The sequence below is a fragment of the Aquarana catesbeiana genome, linkage group LG02 (genome assembly GCF_042186555.1).
Source record: "Aquarana catesbeiana isolate 2022-GZ linkage group LG02, ASM4218655v1, whole genome shotgun sequence".
Taxonomy (NCBI): domain Eukaryota; kingdom Metazoa; phylum Chordata; class Amphibia; order Anura; family Ranidae; genus Aquarana; species Aquarana catesbeiana.
The window spans coordinates 110,684,259-110,707,568 of record NC_133325.1 but is presented as its reverse complement, the minus strand read 5'-3'; the positions used below and the strand labels follow the sequence as shown (position 1 = coordinate 110,707,568).

Below are 23,310 nucleotides of genomic sequence, written 5' to 3'. Positions count from 1 at the left end.
AACATTTTTCTACTTTTTGTTATAAAAAAAATCCAATAAACTCAATTTTAGTCATACATTTATGCCAAAATGTATTCAGCCACATGTCTTTGGTAAAAAAAATGTCAATAAGCGTATATTTATTGGTTTGCGCAAAAGTTATAGCGTCTACAAACTAGGGTACATTTTCTGGAATTTACACAGTTTTTAGTTTATGACTGCCTATGTCATTTCTTGAGGTACTAAAATGTCAGGGCAGTGCAAACCCCCCCAAATGACCCCATTTTGGAAAGTAGACACCCCAAGGAAATTGCTGAGAGGCATGTTGAGCCCATTGAATATTTATTTTTTTTGTCCCAAGTGATTGAATAATGACAAAAAAAAAAAAATTTACAAAAAGTTGTCACTAAATGATATATTGCTCACACAGGCCATGGGCATATGTGGAATTACACCCCAAAATACATTCTGCTGCTTCTCCTGAGTACGGGGATACCACATGTTTAGGACTTTTTGGGAGCCTAGCCGCGTACGGGGCCCCGAAAACCAAGCACCGCCTTCAGGATTTCTAAGGGCGTACATTTTTGATTTCACTCCTCATTACCTATCACAGTTTTGAAGGCCATAAAATGCCAAGATGGCACAAAACTCCCCCAAATGACCCCATTTTGGAAAGTAGACACCCCAAGCTATTTGCTGAGAGGCATGTTGAGTCCATGGAATATTTTATATTTTGACACAAGTTGCGGGAAAGTGACAATTTTTTTTTTTTGCACAAAGTTGTCACTAAATGATATATTGCTCAAACATGCCATGGGCATATGTGGAATTACACCCCAAAATACATTCTGCTGCTTCTCCTGAGTACGGGGATACCACATGTGTGGGACTTTTTGGGAGCCTAGCTTCATACGGGGCCCCGAAATCCAATCACCGCCTTCAGGATTTCTAAGGGCGTAAATTTTTGATTTTACTCCTCACTACCTATCACAGTTTCGAAGGCCATAAAATGCCAAGATAGCACAAAACTCCCCAAAATGACCCCATTTTGGAAAGTAGACACCCAAAGCTATTTGCTGAGAGGCATGGTGAGTATTTTTCAGGTCTCATTTGTTTTTGAAAATGAAGAAAGACAAGAAAAATGTATTTTTTTTTTCTTTTTTCAATAGTTTGTGACAAAAAGTGAGGTCTGCAAAATACTCACTATACCTCTCAGCAAATAGCTTGTGATGTCTATTTTCCAAAATGGGGTAATTGGGGGGGGGGTTTCCATCTGGGCATTCCATGGCCTCCGAAACTGTGATAGGCAGTGAAGAGTGAAATCAAAAATTTACGCCCTTAGAAAGCCTGAAGGCGGTGCTTGGTTTTTGGGGTCCCGTACGCAGCTAGGCTCCCAAAAAGTCCTAAACATGTGGTATCCCCGTACTCAGGAGAAGCAACAGAATGTATTTTGGGTTGTAATTTCACATATTCCCATGGCATGTTTGAGCAATATATCATTTAGTGACAACTTGTGCAAAAAAAAAAAAATTGTTTTTTTCCCGCAACTTGTGTCGCAATATAAAATATTCCATGGACTCGACATGCCTCTCAGCAAATAGCTTGGGGTGTCTACTTTCCAAAATGGGGTCATTTGGGGGGGTTTTGAACTGTCCTGGCATTTTATGCACAACATTTAGAAGCTTATGTCACAAATCACCCACTCTTCTAAAGCAAATGCCCTACAGATTAAAATGGTGGGTGTTTAAATTTTTTTTTTCACACAGTATTTGCGCGGCGATTTTTCAAACGCATTTTTTTGGAAAAAAAAACACTTTTTTTAATTTTAATGCACTAAAACACACTATATTGCTCAAATTTTGATGAAATAAAAAAGATGATCTTAGACCGAGTACATGGATACCAAACATGATATGCTTTAAAATTGCGCACAAACGTGCAGTGGCGACAAAATAAATACATTTTTAAAAGCCTTTAAAGCCTTTATAGGTTACCACTTTAGATTTACAGAGGAGGTCTACTGCTAAAATGACTGCCCTCGATCTGACCTTTGCGGTGATACCTCACATGCATGGTGCAATTGCTGTTTACATTTGACGCCAGACCGACGCTTGCGTTCGCCTTTGCGCGAGAGCAGGGGGGGACAGGGGGGCTTTTTTTTTTTTTTTTTTTTTTTTTTGCTTTTTTATCTTATTTTTAAACTGTTCCTTTCATTTTTATTTTTTTTAATCATTTTTATTGTTATCTCAGGGAATGTAAATATCCCCTATGATAGCAATAGGTAGTGACAGGTACTCTTTTTTGAAAAAATTGGGGTCTATTAGACCCTAGATCTCTCCTCTGCCCTCAAAGCATCTGACCACACCAAGATCGATGTGATAAAATGCTTTCCCAATTTCCCAATGGCGCTGTTTACATCCGGCAAAATCTAAGTCATGAAATGCTCGTAGCTTCCGGTTTCTTAGGCCATTCAGCTGGCTGAATCACCGGCTGCATTCTCAGGTTCCCTGTTGGGACAGGAGAGCCAGAGAAAAACATGGAAGACGGTGGGGGGGGGTCATTCCCTCCCGCTGCTTGTAAAAGCAGTATAGACGCTAATTAGCCGCTAGGATTGCTTTTACATGAAAGCTGACCGCTGGCTGAAAAGAATGATACCAAGATGATACCTAAACCTGCAGGCATCATTCTGGTATAACCACTCAAAGTCCAGCAACATACCAGTACGTTGCTGGTCCTTGTTGGGCATATATTGTAAACTTTTTTTTCATGCAGCCTGTGGACTGAACGAAAAAAAGATATTGATCGGTGGGTATGCCCACCATTAGAATACCTCCCTTCATCCACCCACTTCTAATGATGGGCATACATGCACCGTTTATATATGCCGAAGCATGGGGGCATCCTCCCGCAAAAGGCAGGAGCAAATCGCACCTCCACCCACTGCTGCCCCCACGCTTCGGCATATATGCTGAAGTATGTAACTGTGGTGGTGAAATCACCTCCGACAGCGCTGGAGTCACGGCTTTATGTATCCTGGGAGCAAACGCTGTTGCTGTCAAGATAAATAAATCCGCACTGCAACTGAATGGCGTACCTGCTAAGCAAATGATGGTTAACAAAAAACAAAGTAACATTACAGTATAACAGTAATACTTACCATACCTGCAAAGCAAATACAAAAAAAAAACATAGTAAAAAATAAAACATTTAATGCAACCTGTGCCTACTTAAAATATATATATGCCGAAGCATGGGGGCATCCTCCCACAAAAGGCAGGAGCAAATCGCTCCTCCACCCACTGCTGCCCCCACGCTTCGGCATATATGCTGAAGTATGTAACTGTGGTGGTGAAATCACCTCCGACAGCGCTGGAGTCACAGCTTTATGTATCCTGGGAGCAAACGCTGTTGCTGTCAAGATAAATAAATCCGCGCTGCAGCTGAATGGCGTACCTGAAAACAAAAAAATGGTTAAAACACAGTAAACTATAAAAAAATTACATACCTGAAAAGCAAACTTGATAAAACATAACAATAAAACATTGCAGAATAGAATACAGTAAAAAAGAGCAGAACAATAGAGAGAAAATAGAGAGAGAGAACAATAAAACAACAACTATTTTTGTTTTTTCTATTTTATATTTTTTTGTGTATTTTTTTTTTTTTTATAACTGTAACTTTTAAAACTGTAACGGTTCCAGGTTTGGGTCTCTCAAAATGGCATCTTGGGAGACCCTGTGAAAGTGTGTCCTAGTCTGTGCAATGCTGTACCTTGCGCTAAAACTCAACTAGTGTATGGTAGCGCTCAAAACATTCACCAATGCAAAGACCAGGGTTGCCAGGACAGGAGGGACAATAATACTGGGTGTCACGCCTAAATCCGCGCTTTCTGCAGACACGACATTTTCTTTGGGGGGTTCGTTGGGTAGGGGTACTCTGGAGGACATAAGGAAAATGCCTCTCATGCAGCCGGCTTACTGCATTTGGTTGGGGAAGGTGAGGTGGAGCACCGTCTGGATACAGAAGGGCTCTGACGATCTCTTCCTGGAATTTAAGGAAGGATCCAGTCCGTCCTGAAGCTCTGTATAGCACATGAGCGTTCAGCAAAGCCAATTGAAATAAGTATACAGACACTTTTTTGTACCAGCATCTGACCTTACGGGCAATTAGGTACGGCGCCAACAACTGGTCCTTGAGGTCCACCCCTCCCATATTTTGGTTATATTCGTGGACACAGAGGGGTTTCTCCACAACACCAGTCGCCGTAGTAATTTGGACTGTCATGTCTGCATGAAGGGAGGTAAGAACGAAAACATTCTTATTGTCCCTCCACTTCATAGCGAGCAAATTATTACACTGCAAGCAGGCTCTCTCCCCCAGCCTAAGACGGGAATCTACAAGCCACTGGGGAAAGCCCCGGCGATTAGGTCGCACGGTGCCACATGCTCCAATTTGATGATCAAAAAGGTGACTAAAAAGTGGCACGCTCGTGTAATAATTGTCCACATATAAATGGAACCCCTTTCCGAATAAAGGTGACACCAAGTCCCACACTATCTTGCCAGCGCTTCCTATGTAGTCAGGGCAGTTTGTCGGCTCTACGTGACTATCTTTGCCCTCGTAAACCATAAAACTACATGTATAGCCTGTGGCCCTGTCACAGAGCTTATACATCTTGACCCCGTATCTGGCATGCTTGCTGGGTAGGTACTGTTTGAATGACAAGCGTCCAGGAAATTTAATCAGGGACTCGTCAACGCAGACAACTTGATGGGTAGTAAACAAGTCTGCAAAACGTTGGTTGAAGTGGTTTACGAGGGGCCGAATTTTGTAGAGCCGATCGTATTCAGGGTCTCCACAAGGACGACAGAGTTCATTGTCGTTGAAGTGCATGAAACGCAAAATCTGCTCGTATCGTGCCCTGGCCATGGAAGCAGAGAACACGGGCATATGGTAAATTGGGTCAGTGGACCAATATGACCACAACTCACTCTTTTTATTTATGCCCATGTTGAGGGAAGGACCCAGAAAGAGCTTAAATTCGGAAACCGTAATTGGTTTCCAATCTCTGGCAAGGGAGGACTGGGGATTAGCAGCGATGTGTTGACCAGCGTATAAATTGCTTTGGTCCACAATAGATCTATAGAGATCTTCGGTGAAAAACAGCGAATAAAAATCCAGTGGCGTAAAATCAACGGTTTCCACCTGAATTCCGGGTTGGCCAGTGAATGGGGGCAGTACGGGTACTGCAGTAGTGGTGGGTACCCAATATGGATTGGCAAATGCAGCAGGAAGGGCACTATGGGTACGACGGGCCTGTGTTCGTCTTCTTGGTGGCAGCGGGACACTACTAGTGCTTGCCACCTCACCAGCTTGAACTGCACTTATGGGACTCGCCACGTCACCACGTGATACTACAGTGCTGGATGTACGACCATGGTGTACTAGGCCGCTGGTGCTTGCCAGTTCACCAGAAGGAATAGCAGCGCTAGTACTTCTCTGCTCCATACGAGGGACCTGCGGTTCTTGCACTTCAAGGACAGAAGAAGATGATTGGGGTCTGGTACGCCTGACCTTAGCAGGGACCACAACTCCGTCGTCAGAGCTATCTGTCATGGAGCCGCTGTCCTCTACAGGATCGTATTCTGAGCCTGAATCTGACAGATGAGTGACTTCCTCTTCACTATCTGTCATGCTCAGAAACGTGTAGGCCTCTTCACTAGTGTACCTTCGATTTGCCATTTTGGGCTCTAAATTTAGGGGTACACTAGTGAGACTCACAGGCAAAAAAGCTCCTGACTGTCAGCGACTGATTCAAAATGCTACCAAAAAACTGTTAGCGATCGCAGGGATCAGGCCTGACTGTGCGAACACTGCAGTTATGTGTGCTTAGTGTTTTGTAAGTGACAGTTATCGATTGATACTGCACTTGGGTGGGCTGGGCAGGGCTGGGCCGAGGGGCAAAACGCAGGTGCTAGCAGGTATCTGGGCTGATCCCGCTAACACTGCGTTTTTTTGGGGGACCCTAAACTGCTGGGGAGTATAGATCTGATCGGATCAGATATCGATCCGTTCAGATACTATAGCACTAAGGGAGGTGTATGCTGCGTGCGTGGGTGTTAGCGGTACTGGCGCTAACCTGACGCTGCCTGGGGCGACGCAGACCTTTTCTGACCCTAAAAACGTAACTTATATCACCGCCGGGCGATCAGGGGGTTAAACCTTTTTAGGTAATAAACGGCGGGTGCCCTAAAACTATAATAAACTATAATAAACAAACCAACTAACCAGCGTCACCCGTAACAATTATATGGTGATCACTGGTGAAAGGGTTAACTAGGGGGCAATCAAGGGGTTAAAACCTTTAGTAGGTAGTATATAGCGGTCCCTGTCGCTATAAAACACTGACGGCGAACCTATATACTTACCTCCCTAACTAGCGTCACCTGTGTCACTAATACAGCGATCAGAAAAACGATCGCTTAGTGACACTGGCGACGGGGGGTGATCACAGGGTTAAAACTTGGTTAGGGGGGTACCCTAGACCTAAAGGGGGGTACCCCAGACCTAAAGGGGGCTAACCTAACTGCCCTAACACTTATAACTGTCACAAACTGACACCAATGCAATAATCAGAAAAAAAAACTGCTTTTGGTGTCAGTGTGACAGGGGGTACAGGGGGGTGATCAGGGGGTGACAGGGGGGTGAAAAGTGTGCCTGCGTGTTCTACTGGTAGTGTAGTGTTGGTGCAAACTTACTTGGATGTCTTCTCTCCTCGGAGCCGGAACGAAAAGACCGTCTCGAGGAGAGTGACATCACTTCCTCCGCTTCTGTTTACATTCACAGAAGCCGAGGAAGCCCGTCATTGGCCAGGAGCGATCATGAGGGGGGAGCCACGAATGAGTGGCCTCCCCCTCACCTTTGATCGCCCCTGACCTGAATCCGACAGCCGCAGGCACCAGGGGGGGTCCGATCGGACCCCCCACCCGCAGGCAGGCAAGGACGTACCTGTAAGTCCTTTTGCCTGCCCGTGCCATTCTGCCGACGTACATCGTCGTGCGGTGGTCGGCAACTGGTTAAAGTGAAAAAATAAAAGTGAAATATTCCTTTAACCACTTGCCGACCGCCGCACGACTATATACGTCGGCAGAATGGCACGGGCAGGCAAAAGGACGTGTATGGTACGTCCTTGCCTGCCCGCGGGTGGGGGGTCCGATCGGACCCCCCCCCGGTGCCTGCGGCGGTCGGCAAATCTTCCCCGGCGATCGGAGGTGAGGGGGAGGCCATCCATTCGTGGCCCCCCCCTCGCGATCGCTCTCAGCCAATGGGATCATTTCCTTGCCTCTGTATTGTACACAGAGGCAGAGGAAATGATGTCATCTCTCCTCAGCTCGGTATTTTCCGTTCCGGGCCGAGGAGAGAAGACTGCAATGTAAGTGCACCAACACACTACACACAGTAGAACATGCCAGGCACACAAAACACCCCGATCCCCCCCCCCCGATCGCCCCCCGATCCCCCCCCAATCACCCCCCCCTGTCACAAACTGACACCAAGCAGGTTTTTTTTTTTTTTTTTTTTTTTTCTGATTACTGTATTGGTGTCAGTTTGTGACAGTTACAGTGTCAGGGCAGTGAGTGTTAGGCCCCCTTTAGGTCTAGGGTACCCCCCTAACCCCCCCTAATAAAGTTTTAACCCCTTGATCACCCCCCGTCACCAGTGTCGCTAAGCGATCATTTTTCTGATCGCTGTATTAGTGTCGCTGGTGACGCTAGTTAGGGACGTAAATATTTAGGTTCGCCGTCAGCGTTTTATAGCGACAGGGACCCCCATATACTACCTAATAAATGTTTTAACCCCTTGATTGCCCCCTAGTTAACCCTTTCACCACTGATCACCGTATAACTGTTACGGGTGACGCTGGTTAGTTTGTTTATTTTTTATAGTGTCAGGGCACCCGCCGTTTATTACCGAATAAAGATTTAGCCCCCTGATCACCCGACGGTGATATGCGTCGCCCCAGGCAGCGTCAGATTAGCGCCAGTACCGCTAACACCCACGCACGCAGCATACACCTCCCTTAGTGGTATAGTATCTGTACAGATCAATATCTGATCCGATCAGATCTATACTAGCGTCCCCAGCAGTTTAGGGTTCCCAAAAACACAGTGTTAGCGGGATCAGCCCAGATACCTGCTAGCACCTGCATTTTGCCCCTCCGCCCAGCTCGGCCCAGCCCACCCAAGTGCAGTATCGATCGATCACTGTCACTTACAAAACACTAAACGCATAACTGCAGCGTTCGCAGAGTCAGGCCTGATCCCTGCGATCGCTAACAGTTTTTTTGGTAGCATTTTGGTGAAATGGCAAGCACCAGCCCCAGGCAGCGTCAGGTTAGTGCCAGTACCGCTAACACCCACGCACGCACCGTACACCTCCCTTAGTGGTATAGTATCTGAACGCATCAATATCTGATCCGATCAGATCTATACTAGCGTCCCCAGCAGTTTAGGGTTCCCAAAAACGCAGTGTTAGCGGGATCAACCCAGATACCTGCTAGCAACTGCGTTTTACCCCTCCGCCCGGCCCAGCCCAGCCCACCCAAGTGCAGTATCGATCGATCACTGTCACTTACAAAACACTAAACGCATAACTGCAGCGTTCGCAGAGTCAGGCCTGATCCCTGCGATCGCTAACAGTTTTTTTTGGTAGCGTTTTGGTGAACTGGCAAGCACCAGCCCCAGGCAGCGTCAGGTTAGTGCCAGTAGCGCTAACACCCACGCACGCACCGTACACCTCCCTTAGTGGTATAGTATCTGAACTGATCAATATCTGATCCGATCAGATCTATACTGGCGTCCCCAGCAGTTTAGGGTTCCCAAAAACGCAGTGTCAGCGGGATCAGCCCAGATACCTGCTAGCACCTGCGTTTTGCCCCTCCGCCCGGCCCAGCCCAGCCCACCCAAGTGCAGTATCGATCGATCACTGTCACTTACAAAACACTAAATGCATAACTGCAGCGTTCGCAGAGTCAGGCCTGATCCCTGCGATCGCTAACAGTTTTTTTTGGTAGCGTTTTGGTGAACTGGCAAGCACCAGCCCCAGGCAGCGTCAGGTTAGTGCCAGTAGCGCTAACACCCACGCACGCACCGTACACCTCCCTTAGTGGTATAGTATCTGAACTGATCAATATCTGATCCGATCAGATCTATACTGGCGTCCCCAGCAGTTTAGGGTTCCCAAAAACGCAGTGTCAGCGGGATCAGCCCAGATACCTGCTAGCACCTGCGTTTTGCCCCTCCGCCCGGCCCAGCCCAGCCCACCCAAGTGCAGTATCGATCGATCACTGTCACTTACAAAACACTAAATGCATAACTGCAGCGTTCGCAGAGTCAGGCCTGATCCCTGCGATCGTTAACAGTTTTTTTGGTAGCGTTTTGGTGAACTGGCAAGCGCCAGCGGCCTAGTACACCCCGGTCGTAGTCAAACCAGCACTGCAGTAACACTTGGTGACGTGGCGAGTCCCATAAGTGCAGTTCAAGCTGGTGAGGTGGCAAGCACAAGTAGTGTCCCGCTGCCACCAAGAAGACAAACACAGGCCCGTCATGCCCATAGTGCCCTTCCTGCTGCATTCGCCAATCCTAATTGGGAACCCACCACTTCTGCAGCACCCGTACTTCCCCCATTCACATCCCCAACCAAATGCAGTCGGCTGCATGAGAGGCATTTTTATGTCCTCCCGAGTACCCCTACCCAACGAACCCCCCCAAAAAAGATGTTGTGTCTGCAGCAAGCGCGGATATAGGCGTGACACCCTCTATTATTGTCCCTCCTGTCCTGACAATCCTGGTCTTTGCATTGGTGAATGTTTTGAACGCTACCATTCACTAGTTGAGTATTAGCGTAGGGTACAGCATTGCACAGACTAGGCACACTTTCACAGGGTCTCCCAAGATGCCATCGCATTTTGAGAGACCCGAACCTGGAACCGGTTACAGTTATAAAAGTTACAGTTACAAAAAAAGTGTAAAAAAAAAAAAAAAAACACAAACAAAAATATAAAATAAAAAATAATAGTTGTAGTTTTATTGTTCTCTCTCTATTCTCTCTCTCTCTCTCTATTCTCTCTATTGTTCTGCTCTTTTTTACTGTATTCTATTCTGCAATGTTTTATTGTTATTATGTTTTATCATGTTTGCTTTTCAGGTCTGCAATTTTTTATACTTTACCGTTTACTGTGCTTTATTGTTAACCATATTTTTGTCTTCAGGTACAGCATTCACGACTTTGAGTGGTTATACCAGAATGATGCCTGCAGGTTTAGGTATCATCTTGGTATCATTCTTTTCAGCCAGCGGTCGGCTTTCATGTAAAAGCAATCCTAGCGGCTAATTAGCCTCTAGACTGCTTTTACAAGCAGTGGGAGAGAATGCCCCCCCCCCCCCCCACCGTCTTCCGTGTTTTTCTCTGGCTCTCCTGTCTCAACAGGGAACCTGAAAATGCAGCCGGTGATTCAGCCAGCTGACCATAGAGCTGATCAGAGACCAGAGTGGCTCCAAACATCTCTATGGCCTAAGAAACCGGAAGCTACGAGCATTTTATGACTTAGATTTCGCCGGATGTAAATAGCGCCATTGGGAAATTGGGAAAGCATTTTATCATACCGATCTTGGTGTGGTCAGATGCTTTGAGGGCAGAGGAGAAATCTAGGGTCTAATAGACCCCAATTTTTTCAAAAAAGAGTACCTGTCACTACCTATTGCTATCATAGGGGATATTTACATTCCCTGAGATAACAATAAAAATGATTAAAAAAAAAAAAAAATGAAAGGAACAGTTTTAAAATAAGATAAAAAAGCAAAAAAATAATAAAGAAAAAAAAAAAAAAAAAAAAAAGCACCCCTGTCCCCCCTGCTCTCGCGCTAAGGCGAACGCAAGCGTCGGTCTGGCGTCAAATGTAAACAGCAATTGCACCATGCATGTGAGGTATCACCGCGATGGTCAGATCGAGGGCAGTAATTTTAGCAGTAGACCTCCTCTGTAAATCTAAAGTGGTAACCTGTAAAGGCTTTTAAAGGCTTTTAAAAATGTATTTATTTTGTTGTCGCTGCACGTTTGTGCGCAATTGTAAAGCATGTCATGTTTGGTATCCATGTACTCGGCCTAAGATCATCTTTTTTATTTCATCAAACATTTGGGCAATATAGTGTGTTTTAGTGCATTAAAATGTAAAAAAGTGTGTTTTTTCCCCAAAAAATGCGTTTGAAAAATCGCTGCGCAAATACTGTGTAAAAAAAAAAATTAAAACACCCACCATTTTAATCTGTAGGGCATTTGCTTTAAAAAAATATATAATGTGTGGGGGTTCAAAGTAATTTTCTTGCAAAAAAAAAATATTTTTTTCATGTAATCAAAAAGTGTCAGAAAGGGCTTTGTCTTCAAGTGGTTAGAAGAGTGGGTGATGTGTGACATAAGCTTCTAAATGTTGTGCATAAAATGCCAGGACAGTTCAAACCCCCCCAAATGACCCCATTTTGGAAAGTAGACACCCCAAGCTATTTGCTGAGAGGCATGTCGAGTCCATGGAATATTTTATATTGTGACACAAGTTGCGTGAAAGAGACAAATTTTTTTTTTTTTTTTTTGCACAAAGTTGTCACTAAATTATATATTGCTCAAACATGCCATGGGAATATGTGAAATTACACCCCAAAATACATTCTGTTGCTTCTCCTGAGTACGGGGATACCACATGTGTGAGACTTTTTGGGAGCCTAGCCACGTATGGGACCCCGAAAACCAAGCACCGCCTTCAGGCTTTCTAAGGGCGTAAATTTTTGATTTCACTCTTCACTGCCTATCACAGTCTCGGAGGCCATGGAATGCCCAGGTGGCACAACCCCCCCCAAATGACCCCATTTTGGAAAGTAGACACCCCAAGCTATTTGCTGAGAGGTATAGTGAGTATTTTGCAGACCTCACTTTTTGTCACAAAGTTTTGAAAATTAAAAAAAGAAAAAAAAAAATTTTTTTTTTGTCTTTCTTCATTTTCAAAAACAAATGAGAGCTGCAAAATACTCACCATGCCTCTCAGCAAATAGCTTGGGGTGTCTACTTTCCAAAATGGGGTCATTTGGGGGGGGTTTGTGCCACCTGGGCATTCCATGGCCTCCGAAACTGTGATAGGCAGTGAAGAGTGAAATCAAAAATGTACACCCTTAGAAATCCTGAAGGCGGTGCTTGGTTTTCGGGGTCCCGTACGCGGCTAGGCTCCTAAAAAGTCCCACACATGTGGTATCCCCGTACTCAAGAGAAGCAGCAGAATGTATTTTGGGGTGCAATTCCACATATGCCCATGACCTGTGTGAGCAATATATCATTTAGTGACAACTTTGTGCAAAAAAAATAAAAAATAAATTGTCACTTTCCCGCAACTTGTGTCAAAATATAAAATATTCCATGGACTCAACATGCCTCTCAGCAAATAGCTTGGGGTGTCTACTTTCCAAAATGGGGTCATTTGGGGGGGGTTTGTGCCATCTGGGCATTTTATGGCCTTCAAAACTGTGATAGGTAGTGAGGAGTAAAATCAAAAATGTACGCCCTTAGAAATCCTGAAGGCAGTGATTGGTTTTCGGGGCCCCGTATGCGGCTAGGCTCCCAAAAAGTCCCACACATGTGGTATCCCCATACTCAGGAGAAGCAGCTAAATGTATTTTGGGGTGCAATTCCACATATGCCCATGGCCTGTGTGAGCAATATATCATTTAGTGACAACTTTTTGTAATTTTTTTTTTTTTTTTTTTTTTTTTTTCATTATTCAATCACTTGGGACAAAAAAAATGAATATTCAATGGGCTCAACATGCCTCTCAGCAATTTCCTTGGGGTGTCTACTTTCCAAAATGGGGTCATTTGTGGGGGTTTTGTACTGCCCTGTCATTTTAGCACCTCAAGAAATGACATAGGCAGTCATAAATTAAAGACTGTGTAAATTCCAGAAAATGTACCCTAGTTTGTAGGTGCTATAACTTTTGCGCAAACCAATAAATATACACTTATTGACATTTTTTTTACCAAAGACATGTGGCCGAATACATTTTGGCCTAAATGTATGACTAAAATTGAGTTTATTGGATTTTTTTTAGAACAAAAAGTAGAAAATATCATTTTTTTTCAAAATTTTCGGTCTTTTTCCGTGTATAGCGCAAAAAATAAAAACGGCAGAGGTGATCAAATACATTCAAAAGAAAGCTCTATTTGTGGGAAGAAAAGGACGCAAATTTCGTTTGGTTACAGCATTGCATGACCGCACAATTAGCAGTTAAAGCGACGCAGTGCCAAATTGTAAAAAGTGCTCTGGTCAGGAAGGGGGTAAATCCTTCCGGGGCTGAAGTGGTTAAATATCGTACCTGGGGGGTGTCTATAGTATGCCTGTAAAGTGGCGCATGTTTCCCGTGCTTAGAACAGTCCCTGCACAAAATGTAATTTTTAAAGGAAAAAAAGTCATTTAAAACTGCTTGCGGCTTTAATGTAATGTCGGGTCCTGGCAATATGGATGAAAATCAGTGAGACAAACGGCATGGGTACCCCCCAGTCCATTACCAGGTCCTTTGGGTCTTGTATGGATATTAAGGGGAACCCCGCACCCAGATTAAAAAAAAGGAAAGGCGTGGGGTCCCCAGGCCCTATATACTCTGAACAGCAGTATACAGGCGGTGCAAACAAGACAGGGACTGTAGGTTTGTTGTTAAGTAGAATCTGTTTGTAATTTTGAACTGGTGCATTTTTAACATGTAGCTCCAGCCAAAAAATCTATTTTTAAGCTTTTTGGAAAACATAGGGAAGGGTTATCACCCCTGTAACATTTGTTTTGCTGTCTGTGCACCTCTTCAGAAGATTTCACCTCACTTTCTGTCCCAATGACAAATGTTTTTTGAAAATTTGGGGTTTCTAGTGAAACAAGGATTGGTGATAAAGCATCAGTGAAGAGGAGACACGTTTCTTAAAGGAGAGAATTTCCTTTCCTAGGGGTAGATTTCATCTCACTTCCTGTTGTCTCCTTCCGTTTGCAAGTAGGAGTCGTTTGTAAGTTGGATGTTTGAAAGTAGGGGCCCGCCCTATATACTCTGCAGAAATTGGTGGGCGCAGGAACGGGCTCTGCTGTGAAATATTATATCAAGAATTGTAATTACATGCCATTGTTGAACAGGGGCAGAAAAATTGGGCCTTTGGTGGTGGTGGTGTTGCCACAACACTGTAAGCCCTCACAGTTACTCTTGGTGGGCACAGGAATGGGCCCTGCTGTGAAATATTAGATCAAAAATTGTAATTACATGTCCCTGTTGAACAGGGGCAGAAAAATTGGGCCTTAGGCACTGGTGCCACAACACTGCAACCCCTCACAGATGCTATAGTTGGAGTGTAGAAATGAGCCCTGCTGCAAAGTATTGCATGAAAAATTGTAATTATATGCCCCTTTTAAACAGGGGCAGAGAAAAACAACACTGCAACCCCTCACAGATCTTATAGTTGGAGCGCAGGAATGAGCCCTGCAGCTAAATATTGTATCAAAAATTGTAAATATACGCCCCTGTCAAACAGGGGCAGAAAAATTGGGCCTTGGGCACTGGTGGCGGTGCCCAGAACCAAAAATGTTCTTACAAGCTATCAGCATGAAAATTGAGGAGGAAGAGGATTGTCACTCAGCATAACAGGATAGTCACTCAACATCAGCATAGGCAGTCTTGAAGGGATCTCACATAAAAAAAAATCGGTTACATCAGCATCGGGTGCTTGGTAGATGGTGATCCAAGACTGATTCATTTTTAAGAAGGTCAGCCGTGCGACACAGGCGCACCCTGTGATCGGTTACAAAGCCTCCAGCAGCACTGAATGTGCGTTCCGAGAGAACCCTGAATGCAGAACAGGCAGGCCAGAAGCTCAATTGCATACTGTGCAAGCTCTGGCCAGTGATCCATCCTCAAGACCCAGTAACCCAGAGGATTTTCGGTGGGAAAGGTGTCCAAGTCCGATCTTCCCCCTAGGTAATCCTGCACCATGTGACTCAGAAGCTGGTGATGGTTGCTGGAACCGATCAAACCTTGGGGCTGCAGACTAAAAAATTGTCTGAACACATCGGTCAGATGGCCACCTTCTCCACCGCTCCTTCTGTGACTGATCGAAGCCTCAGCAACACGTTGTCCAGGAGGACCAGGAAATTGTAATCTCCCAGGCTCTGAAAACGCATTGCACAAAACTTTCTGCAAGGCCTCCCGAAGAAATTTCATCCTCTGCTCCCTCTGTGACGGCAAGATAAGTCCGCAACCTTACCCTTGTAACGTGGATCAAGGAGGGTTGCCAGCCAGTAATGATCCCTCCCCTTGATACCACGAATACGAGGATACTTCCGCAGGCTTTGCAGGATCAGGGAGGCCATGCAGCGTAGGTTTGCTGAGGCATTCGGTCCAGAGTCCTCTGGGTCACTAAGGACAACATGATCCGCAGCCACCTCCTCCCAGCCATGTACAAGTCCATGGGTTTCTTCGGACTGTAAATGATCCCTTGAAGACTGCTGCTGATGCTGAGTGCCAGGCTCCACCTCCATGCTGACACAATGCTCCTCCTCCTCCTCTTCCTGTGTGATCGGTGGGCACGCAGGAACACTGTCTGGATAAAGGGGGCCTTGCGAGGTAAGGAAGTCCTCCTCTTCCTTCCTCTGTTCTGCCTCAAGTGCCCTGTCCATTATTCCACGCAGTGTGTGCTCCAACAGGTGGACAAGAGGGACAGTGTCACTGATGCATGCACTGTCGCTGCTCACCATCCTTGTGGCCTCCTCAAATGGTGACCGGACAGTGCATGCATCCCTGATCCACCTGGTGGGCATGTCACAGATTAGGCGGTTCTTGGACAGGTTAAATTCCTTTTGGAGGTCAGCCAGCCGAGCACTGGCATTATATGACCTGCGGAAATGCACACAGACTTTCCTGGCCTGCCTCAGGACATCCTGTAAGCTCAGGTACCTGCCTAAGGACCGCTGCACCACCAAGTTAAGGACGTGAGCCAAACAGGGCACATGGGTCAGTTGTCCCTGTTGGAGGGCGGAGAGGAGGTTGGTGCCATTGTCGCAAACCACCATACCTGGCTTAAGCTTGTGTGGCGACAACCACCTCTGAACCTGCCCCTGCACAGCAGAATCTGTGCCCCAGTGTGGCTCCTGTCCCCCAAGCACACCAGCTCAAGCACCGCATGGCATCTTTTTGCCTGCGTGCTTGTGTAGCCCCTTGAATGCCTACGGAGCACCGCTGGTTCCGAGGACAAATCAGCACAGGAAGAGGCCATGGAGGAAGAAGAAGAAGAGGAGGGGGTGGAGGAGAGAGGTGTGGCAGAATCACCACTAGTAGAATTTTGGAGGCGTGGTGGCGGAACAACCTCCAACACTACTGCACCCTGTCCTGCATCCTTCCCAGCTGCCAGAAGAGTCACCCAGTCTGCGGTGAAAGATAGGTAACATCCCTGTCCATGCCTGCTGGACCATGAGTCAGCGGTAATATGCACCTTACCGCTGACCGCCCTGGCCAAGACATTGCCTTCCACATGCCGGTAGAGAGCCGGAATCGCCGTCCGTGAGAAAAGGTGGCATTTGGGAACCTGCCACTGAGGATCCACACATTCCACAAACTCACGGAAGGGGGCAGGGTCTACTAACTGAAAAGGCAGCAGTTGAAGTGCTAGCAATTTTTCCAAGCTAGCATTCAACCGCTGGGCATGTGGATAGCTGGGAGCGAACTTCTTTCGGCGGTGCAGCAGCGGGGGCAGGGAAATTTGCCTGGTACAATCTGATGTCGGTGTATCAATAACAGATTGCCCACAAGTACTTGGCTGTGACACACCTAATTCTACACCTTCATTCTTCTCAGTGCAGGTTTTAGAGAGGACTGAAGGTATAATGGGGTTGAAGATCCCAGCTGATGAGGAGCAAGGAGAGGTCCGCTTTGTTCTTTGGTGTGGGTCTTTTATGTACGCTTGCCAACGAACTGCATGGCAGGTCGACATATATCTGATCAAGCATGTGGTGCCTAAGCGAGTGATGATTTGGCCACGCGAGATACGCTGGAGACATATGTTGCAAATATCAGTGGTGGGATCTGATGCACTCATCTCAAAAAAGGCTCACACCAAAGAACTTTTGGAATAATGCGCAGAGACAGCAGCGCCCTGCACATGCGGAGCTCTGCGGTGTGATGCAGTCGGTGTGCTGTCCTTAAGCTGGCCCCTGGAGGGCATCCTGCCTCGTTGGAGATGTTCCTCCTCCTTCTCCTCCTCTCTCCTATCATCCTATTGGGCACCCACGTGGAGTCAGTGACCTCATCATCCCCTCCCTCCTCATCACTGGAGCAAAGCTGGCAGTATGCTGCAGCTGGGGGAACAGAACATGACTGCCAGATTGCTGTCCTTCTTGGGTACCCCCTCTCTCTGGGCTCACGTTACTGCCTTTCTCTCTAGCTGGGTACCATCATCGGAGCCTTCAAAACCCTGGGCATGCTCCTGGAGCATGTACCCAACACTGTGATCAAACAGTTCGGGGACGCCTCAGGAGGACATGGTGGGGCTAGGGTAGGAGTGACTGATGCCATTGAGCCGAGGGAAGAGGCCGCGTTGGCAGCTGCTTTGCCAAAGTACCCTGAGCCTGGGTGAGAGAGGATGAGGAGGATGAGGACGGCTTGGTCATCCACTCTACCAAGTTGCGGCTCAACAGGGCCAGCTGCCGAAGAAAAAGGACAAGCATGTCCCACGGCCATGTGCTGAGGATGCACTGTCTCCACGACCAGCTTTAGGTGCACACTGTGGAGAGGACACAGTACACTAACTATAAATACTGCAGCTGCCTGCCTGCGGTACTAATAGGATCAGAAGAACACCACCAATTTTCTTCAGGTAGCTTTAGGCGCACACTGTGCAGAGGACACAGTACACTAACTGTAAATACTGCAGCTGCCTGCCTGTGGTATTAATAGGATCAGAACAACAGCAATTGTCTTCAGGTAGCTTTAGGTGCACACTGTGCAGAGGACGCACTACACTAACTGTAAATAATGCAGCTGCCTGCCTGTGGTATTAATAGGATCAGAACAACAGCAATTGTCTTCAGGTAGCTTTAGGTGCACACTGTGCAGAGGACGTACTACACTAACTGTAAATACTGCAGCTGCTTGCCTGTGGTACTAATAGGATCAGAACAACAGCAATTGTCTTCAGGTAGCTTTAGGTGCACACTGTGCAGAGGACGCACTACACTAACTGTAAATACTGCAACTGCTTGCCTGTGGTACTAATAGGATCAGAACAACAGCAACTGTCTTCAGGTAGCTTTAGGTGCACATTGTGCAGAGGACGCACTACAGTAACTGTAAATACTGCAGCTGCCTGCGGTACTAATAGGATCAGAAGAACACCACCAATTTTCTTCAGGTAGCTTTAGGTGCACACTGTGCAGAGGACACACTACTCTAACTGTAAATACTGCAGCTGGCTGCGATACTAATAGGATCAGAAGAACACCACCAATTTTCTTCAGGTAGCTTTAGGTGCACACTGTGCAGAGGGCGCACTACACTAACTGTAAATACTGTAGCTGCCTGTGGTACTAACAGGATCAGAAGAACACCAGCAATTTTCTTCAGGTAGCTGTAAATACTGTAAAAACACCTGCCTGCCTGTCAGTAGGAAGAGAAGAACAGAAATTAATCTAGATAAACTGAATACAGTGTATATATATATAATATATATATATATATATATATATATATATATATACACACACAACACCTAGGATGCATATATATATACAATACACTGTAAGTGTAGCTAACTGACTTGCCTGCCTACTCTATCTAACTTAAATTAAATGACACCATCTCTCTGTCTCTCTCCGCCGCCACCGCAACACACTACACAAGGCCTCCAAGCAGGCGGTTTTATATAGTGTGGAGCGTGTACTAAACACCCTGAGCCATAATTGGCCAAAACCACCCTGGCTTTGGCCAATTACGGCTCTCTGTACAAACGGCGCTGTGATTGGCCAAGCATGCGGGTCATAGTGCATGCTTGGCCAATCATCAGCCAGCAATGCACTGTGATGCCACAGTGAATTATGGGCCGAGACGCGCCACTCGAATTTGGCACCAACAGCCTATAACGTTAGCAATTCAACGAACGGTCGAACATGCAATGTTCGACTCGAAATCAAAGCTCATCCCTAGCCAGGTGTGTGTTATTCGCTCATTATCTCATTTACAAGGAGCAGTTAAAAGGTCCAGAGTTCATTTCAAGTGTGCTATTTGCATTTGGAATCTGTTGCTGTCAACTCTCAATATGAGATCCAGAGAGCTGTCACTATGAGTGAAGCAAGCCATCATTAGGCTGAAAAAAACAAAAAAAAACCATCAGAGAGATAGCAAAAATATTAGGTGTGGCCAAATCAACAGTTTGGAACATCCTTGAAAAGAAAGAACACACCGGTGAGCTCAGCAACACCAAAAGACCTAGAAGACCACGGAAAACAATTGTGGTGGATGAGCCTTCACAGTTCTGGAACAACATCCTATGGACAGATGAGACCAAGATCAACTTGTACCAGAGAGATGGGAAGACAAGAGTATGGAGAAGGAAAGGAACTGCTCATGATCCAAAGCATACCACCTCATCAGTGAAGGATGGTGCTGGTAGTGTCATGGCGTGGGCATGTATGGCTGCCAATGGAACTGGTTCTCTTGTATTTATTGATGATGTGACTGCTGACAAAAGCAGCAGAATGAATTCTGAAGTGTTTCGGGCAATATTATCTCCTCATATTCAGCAAAATGCTTCAGAACTCATTGGACGGCGCTTTACAGTGCAGATGAACAATGACCCGAAGCATACTGCGAAAGCAACCAAAGAGTTTTTTAAGGGGAAGAAGTGGAATGTTATGCAATGGCCAAGTCAATCACCTGACCTGAATCCGATTGAGCATGCATTTCACTTGCTGAAGACAAAACTGAAGGGAAAATGCCCCAAGAACAAGCAGTAACTGAAGACAGTTGCAGTAGAGGCTTGGCAGAGCATCACCAGGGATGAAACCCAGCATCTGGTTATGTCTATGCGTTCCAGACTTCAGGCTGTAATTGACTACAAAGGATTTGCAACCAAGTATTAAAAAGTGAAAGTTTGATGGATGATTGTTAATCTGTCACATTTCTTTTGGTCCCTTAAAAAGTGGGAGGCACATATACAAACTGTTGTAATTCCTACACCGTTCACCTGATTTGGATGTAAATAACCTCATATTAAAGCTGAAAGTCTGCAGTTAAAGCACATCTTGTTTGTTTCATTTCAAATCTATTGTGGTGGTGTATAGAGCCAAAAAGATTAGAATTGTGTTGATGTCCCAATATTTATGGACCTGACTGTATACTGCTAAATAACCTTTCTCATCAACAGTTAGACTAGTCATGGGACTTCTATCCATGTCTGGTTAAAGCTTGTAAGAGGAGTTTCCAATCTCCTCTGACTGTCCTATGAGGCTGCAGGACCCCTGACCCTCTGTCTGGACAGTACTGATTGGCCCTGTGTCGATCACATGCACCCTCCCAGGAAAAAAAAAACACTGTAGCAATACACACTAAAGAGAGCATGTATAGAGCGATTCCAAAGGCTCTGTATTATCAGCAGATGTATTGGGGACAGTGGAAGAAGGCGAGGATCAGAGAAGATGGGATCAAACACCCTTTTACACAATGCGCAGGATTAACCCCTTAGGTTTCACAGTGAGTATAACAAGCATGCTTTACTGCATATATAGGCTGATTTTACTGTTGTGAGTTTAATAACACTTTAACGTAAAGCTTTGTAAACAGTCTTGCTGGGATTATTGAATAAAGAATAGCAGGAAGGCTGAAGTACTTTATGCTGAAGGCATTTGATCATGTAATCTCTGTTGAAAGGTAGGCTCAGCAAAATACAAGTCCTGATTCTCCCATTCAGTAGAGAACATGACCAAGTGCCTAGGCTTTTTTTGGCATGCTATAGCAGCATTTTCAAGCAAAAGTATGTGCGCCTCTTAATACTATTTATATATTGTATCTGCTCTATCAAGACTTTCAGCATAGCTTTAGGTTTGAGCATAAGTCTGTTTTAAGAAGCGTATTGTCTGGTCTTAGCTTTTCTTCTCCTAGTTGATAAGACTCACCAGGTTTAGGAGAGACTTGCAAACTACAGTGATTTACAATTATGAAGGGAATGTCTGTGCAATATAATGTCCTATTTGCTTATCTATGAGTGTGGTCAACAATACTTTTGCATTTTGTGATTTCTATTGTAAGAAACATGAATATATTGTAAGAGAAAATGCCTGTATGATTATAAATGTCTCAAAATCGCTTAATAAACCAGAAGTAGTGAAGGAACAAAAATCTGTGTCACCCTGTTTTCATCTCCATCACTTTGTCTTCATTTTGTGTGCTTGGTAGGGCATCACGATATGAATATTCGTTATTTTAGGACAATATTTTTGACAATACATGTAAGTTGCATTTGTAGTTATAACATTGTGATCTGTTACTTTAGGACACTGTGGGAAAACGTTTGCAATTTTGGAAAAGTTTTTAAAGTCTAATATGTCACACACACGCTGGCTTGTGATTGTAGATGATGATACACTAATCAGGTATGTGGCAGTATTCATTTCTTTCTTTTTAACCTTTTTGAGTGCTTCATCCATTTTTCGCTGTAAACTCAATCCATCAAATTTAAGCAGCATCCCTTTTTCTTTATGTTCTCTGATCAGCTACTAAAAACACTAAAAAACATCAGCGATGTCTCTGTTGTGCCAGATATTTCATCCAGGTGTAAAATGTGTTTACTTAAAATAGTTTAGAAGCCACTAGACTGTTGGTTTTTCATTTTTTTAAGGGTTTTGATACACAGGATTTTAAAATGAAATGTTGGTTTTATTTTTTATTTTTTTACATTTAAAGTGTTACTAAACCCAGTAATATGAAAATAGTTCATCCACCCCCCCCCCCCCCCCCACAGTGCCCACAGCTTATAAATCTTCTTTTTACATTAAAATACTGCCACTACAGTGCCTTGCAAAAGTATTCACCCCCTTGGCATTTTTCGTGTTTTGTTGCCTCACAACTTGGAATTAACCTGGATTGTTTGAGGATTTACATCATTTAATTTACAGAATATTCCCACAACTTTGAAGATTTTTTTTATTTATTGTGAAAAATACAAAAAAATAGGACAAAATAACAGAAAAAGTCAATGTGCATAACTATTCATCCCCCTAAAGTCTTACTTTTTAGAGCCACCTTTTGCGGCTATCACAGCTCCAAGTCGCTTTGAATAAGTCTCTATGAGCTTGCCACATCTTACCACTGGGATTTTTGCCCATTCCTCCTTGTAAAACTGCCCCAGCTCCTTCAGATTGGATGGTTTGCGCTTGTGAATAGCAATCTTTAAGTCTGACCACAGATTTTCTATTGGATTGAGGTCTGGGCTTTGACTAGGCCATTCCAACACATTTACATGTTTCCCCTTAAACCACTCAAGTGTTGCTTTAACAGTGTATTTGGGGTCATTGTCCTGCTGGAAGGTGAACCTTCGTCCTAGCCTCAAATCACACGCAGAGTGGTACAGGTTTTGCTCAAGAATATCCCTGTATTTAGCACCTTCCCACTTTCCCTCAACTCTGACCAGTTTCCCAGTCCCGACTGCTGAAAAACATCCCTACAGCATGATGCTGCCACCACCATGTTTCACTGTGGGGATGGTATTTTTTGGGTGATGTGATGTGTTGCGTTTGCGCCAGACATAGCATTTTCTTTGATGGCCAAAAAGTTCAATTTTAGTCTCATCAGACCAGAGCACCTTCCTTCATACATTTTGTGAGTCTCCCACGTGCCTTTTCGTAAACTCAAAACGTGCCATTTTGTTTTTTGCTGAAAGTAATGGCTGTCTTCTGGCCACTCTGCCATAAAACCCAACTCTATGGAGCCTAAGGCTTATTGTCCTCCTATGTACAGATACTCCAGTCTCTGTTGTGGAACTCTGCAGCTCCTCCAGGGTTACCTTAGGTCTCTGTGCTGCCTCTCTGATTAATGCCCTCCTTGCCCAGTCCGTGAGTTTTGGTGTACGGCCGTCTCTTGGCAGGTTTTCTGTTGTGCCATGTTGTTTCCATTTGGTTATGATAGATTTGATGGTGCTCCTAGGGATCATCAAAGATTTGGATATTTTTTTATACCCTAACCCTGACTTGTACTTCTCAACAACAATATCCCTTACTTGT

General features: G+C 45.1%; 1 protein-coding gene across 2 annotated transcripts in view; it reads left to right on the top strand.

Annotated features, from left to right (window-relative positions):
• The window catches only part of B3GLCT (beta 3-glucosyltransferase), a 1,077,075-nt gene that overhangs the window by 948,291 nt on the left and 105,474 nt on the right, over window positions 1-23,310 (top strand). For both annotated transcript variants that reach the window (XM_073613355.1, XM_073613354.1), the window contains exon 12: window positions 21,585-21,684. In XM_073613355.1, coding sequence (XP_073469456.1) covers window positions 21,585-21,684 — 100 coding nt within the window. The remainder of the gene's footprint in view (window positions 1-21,584; window positions 21,685-23,310) is intronic.